At 52.5% G+C, this 2,576-nt stretch overlaps 1 protein-coding gene across 1 annotated transcript in view; it reads right to left on the minus strand.

The window, feature by feature from the left end:
- LOC125487501 overlaps positions 1-2,576 on the minus strand; it is a 39,711-nt gene that overhangs the window by 4,747 nt on the left and 32,388 nt on the right. Inside the window, exon 12 of the mRNA XM_048619104.1 lies at positions 418-642. Within this exon, the coding sequence (XP_048475061.1) occupies positions 418-642 (225 nt within the window). The remainder of the gene's footprint in view (positions 1-417; positions 643-2,576) is intronic.

The following is a 2,576-nucleotide window of genomic DNA, read 5'->3' on the forward strand; positions in this document are numbered from 1 at the left end:
CCCCCCCTCTCCCTCAGCGAGATATCTGTACACTGACTAGTGTCTCTCAGTCCCCTCTCCCTCAGGGAGATATCTGTACACTGACTGGTGTCTCTCAGTCCCCTCTCTCTCTCTCTCAGGGAGATATCTGTACACTAACTGGTGTCTCTCAGTCCCCTCTCTCTCAGGGAGATATCTGTACACTGACTGGTGTCTCTCAGTCCCCTCTCCCTTAGGGAAATATCTGTACACTGACTGGTGTCTCTCAGTCCCCTCTCCCTCAGGGAGATATCTGTACACTGACTGGTGTCTCTCAGTCCCCTCTCTCCCTCAGGGAGATATCTGTACACTGACTGGTGTCTCTCAGTCCCCTGTCACTCTCAGGGAGATATCTGTACACTGACTCAGCATGCTACTTTAGCCGTATTCGAGACTCACGTCACACTCCCTGATGGCGTCCATGGCGACGAGGTTGTCACCGTGATGAAGCTGGAACTGGACCATCTCCATGGCGGCATGCAGGCTGCGTGCGTCCTGGGCGTTCTCGGCACTGCACTCCGCTATGAGCTCCTGTAGCAGGACGACGTACCTCATCATCCTTCGGATGGGCATCTGTAGGTACGAGCCCAGCTCCATCCGGTCACCCAGGCACAGCTGCCTCCTCTGGGGAACGAACGCACAACGGGGACAGCGTTACAAACACACGAATTCCACTGCGAGACCTGGCCATTCAGCCCTCCTACTGTGGCCCATCGTTCACCTCATCTTCACTGTCCCCGTTCCCATTGTCTCTTCAACAGCTGGGGCTTCATACATCTCCGCGCTTCCAACTCGTGCAGTCGCAAGAGTCACCCAGCTCGGAAACAGACCCTTCAGCCCGTGCCAACCCCTCATCCCAAACTAACCTGGTCCCCCTACCCCACGCATGGCCCACGTCCCTCCGAACCTTTCCTCTTCACGGCAAGTCGGTGCAGGAGTGGGCCCATTCGGCCCTTCGAGCCTGCACCACCCGTTCAATACAATCGCAGCTGATCACGCAATCCCAGTATCCCGTTCCCGCTTTCTCCCCGTATCCCTTTAGCCACATGGGCCACGTCCCTGTTGAATATATCGAACCAACTGGGCCCCAACAGCTCTCCTTGGGAGATAATTCAATCCATGGGAAAAGAAACATCTTGGTTTTGTCTGATGCAGCATCCATCTGTCATTCCTTAGCCCACTGGCCCAAATGATCAAGATCCCTTTGCAGTCTCAGATAACCCTGTTCGCTGTTCCACCACCGACCCAATTGATCAAGATCCCCTTCGTAATTGTGGGTAATCTTCTTCACTGTCCACAGTGCCACCCATCTAGGCGCCATTCGCCAACTTACTAACCATGCCTTCTATATTCTTATCCAACCTGTTTCCATAAATGACAAACAACAGCGGACCCAGCACCATCTCTAGCGGCCTGGACCTATCTGTTGTCTGCGCTCACCACCGGAAGTACATCCCGCACACGAACCACTCTCTTCATTGAAAAAAAAAGTTGCTCCTTGTGTCCTTTTTAAATCGTTCTCCTCTCACGTTAGAAATAGGCCGCCCCTAGTTTTGAACTCCACCACCCGAGGGGAAACAGCCTGGCTATTCACCCTGTCTGTGCCCCTCATGATTTTATAAACCACTATAAGTTCACCCCCTCAGCCTCCGATGCTGCAGTGAAAGAAGTCCCAGCCTAATGAGCCCCCTCCTTATAACGCAAAACCTCCATTCCCAGCAACATCCTGGTAAATCTCTTCTGAACCTTCTCCAGCTTAATAACATCCTTCCTGTAACAGGGTGACCAGAACTGGACACAGGGCTCCAGAAGAGGCCTCACCAACGTCCCTGTACAACCTCAACATGACGTCCCCAATTGCTACGCTCAAAGGTCTGAGCAATGAAGGCAAGCGTGATAAACGCCTTCCTAACCACCTTGTCTCCCTGTCACACAAACTTCAAAGAATAACGGTCCTGAATCTCTCGGTCACTCTGTTCTACAGTGCTACCCAGGGCCCAACCATTAAGTGTATAAGTCCTGCCTTTGTTTGTGTTACCAAAATGCATTACCTCGCACTTACCCAAATTAAACTCCATCTGCCACTCCTCAGCCCATTCAGCCATTGGATCCTGGTTGGATGAACCATTCCCAAGACTTACCACTGCCCCTAAAACTGGAGAAACTTCCTCCTGCCTAGAATCATACAATCGCTACGGTGCAGAAACAGGCCATTCAGTCCATCGAGTCAGCAATGAGGCTCTGAAGATATCCTACACAGACCCCACCCTGTCCCTGTAACCCTGCATTGCTCATGGCTAACCCACCTAGCCTGCACATCCCTGGGCATTTTGGGTAATTTCCCAGGGCTAACCCACCCTAACCTGCACATCCCTGGGCACTATGGGTAATTTCCCATGGCTAACCCACCCTAACCCGCACATCCCTGGGCACTATGGGTAATTTCCATTGGCTAACCCACCCTAACCTGCACATCCCTGGGCACTATGGGTAATTTCCCATGGCTAACTCACTATAGCCTGCACATCCCTGGGCACTATGGGTAATTTCCCATGGCT

This window comes from Rhincodon typus, chromosome 42 (assembly GCF_021869965.1).
Source record: "Rhincodon typus isolate 14 chromosome 42, sRhiTyp1.1, whole genome shotgun sequence".
Lineage (NCBI taxonomy): Eukaryota > Metazoa > Chordata > Chondrichthyes > Orectolobiformes > Rhincodontidae > Rhincodon > Rhincodon typus.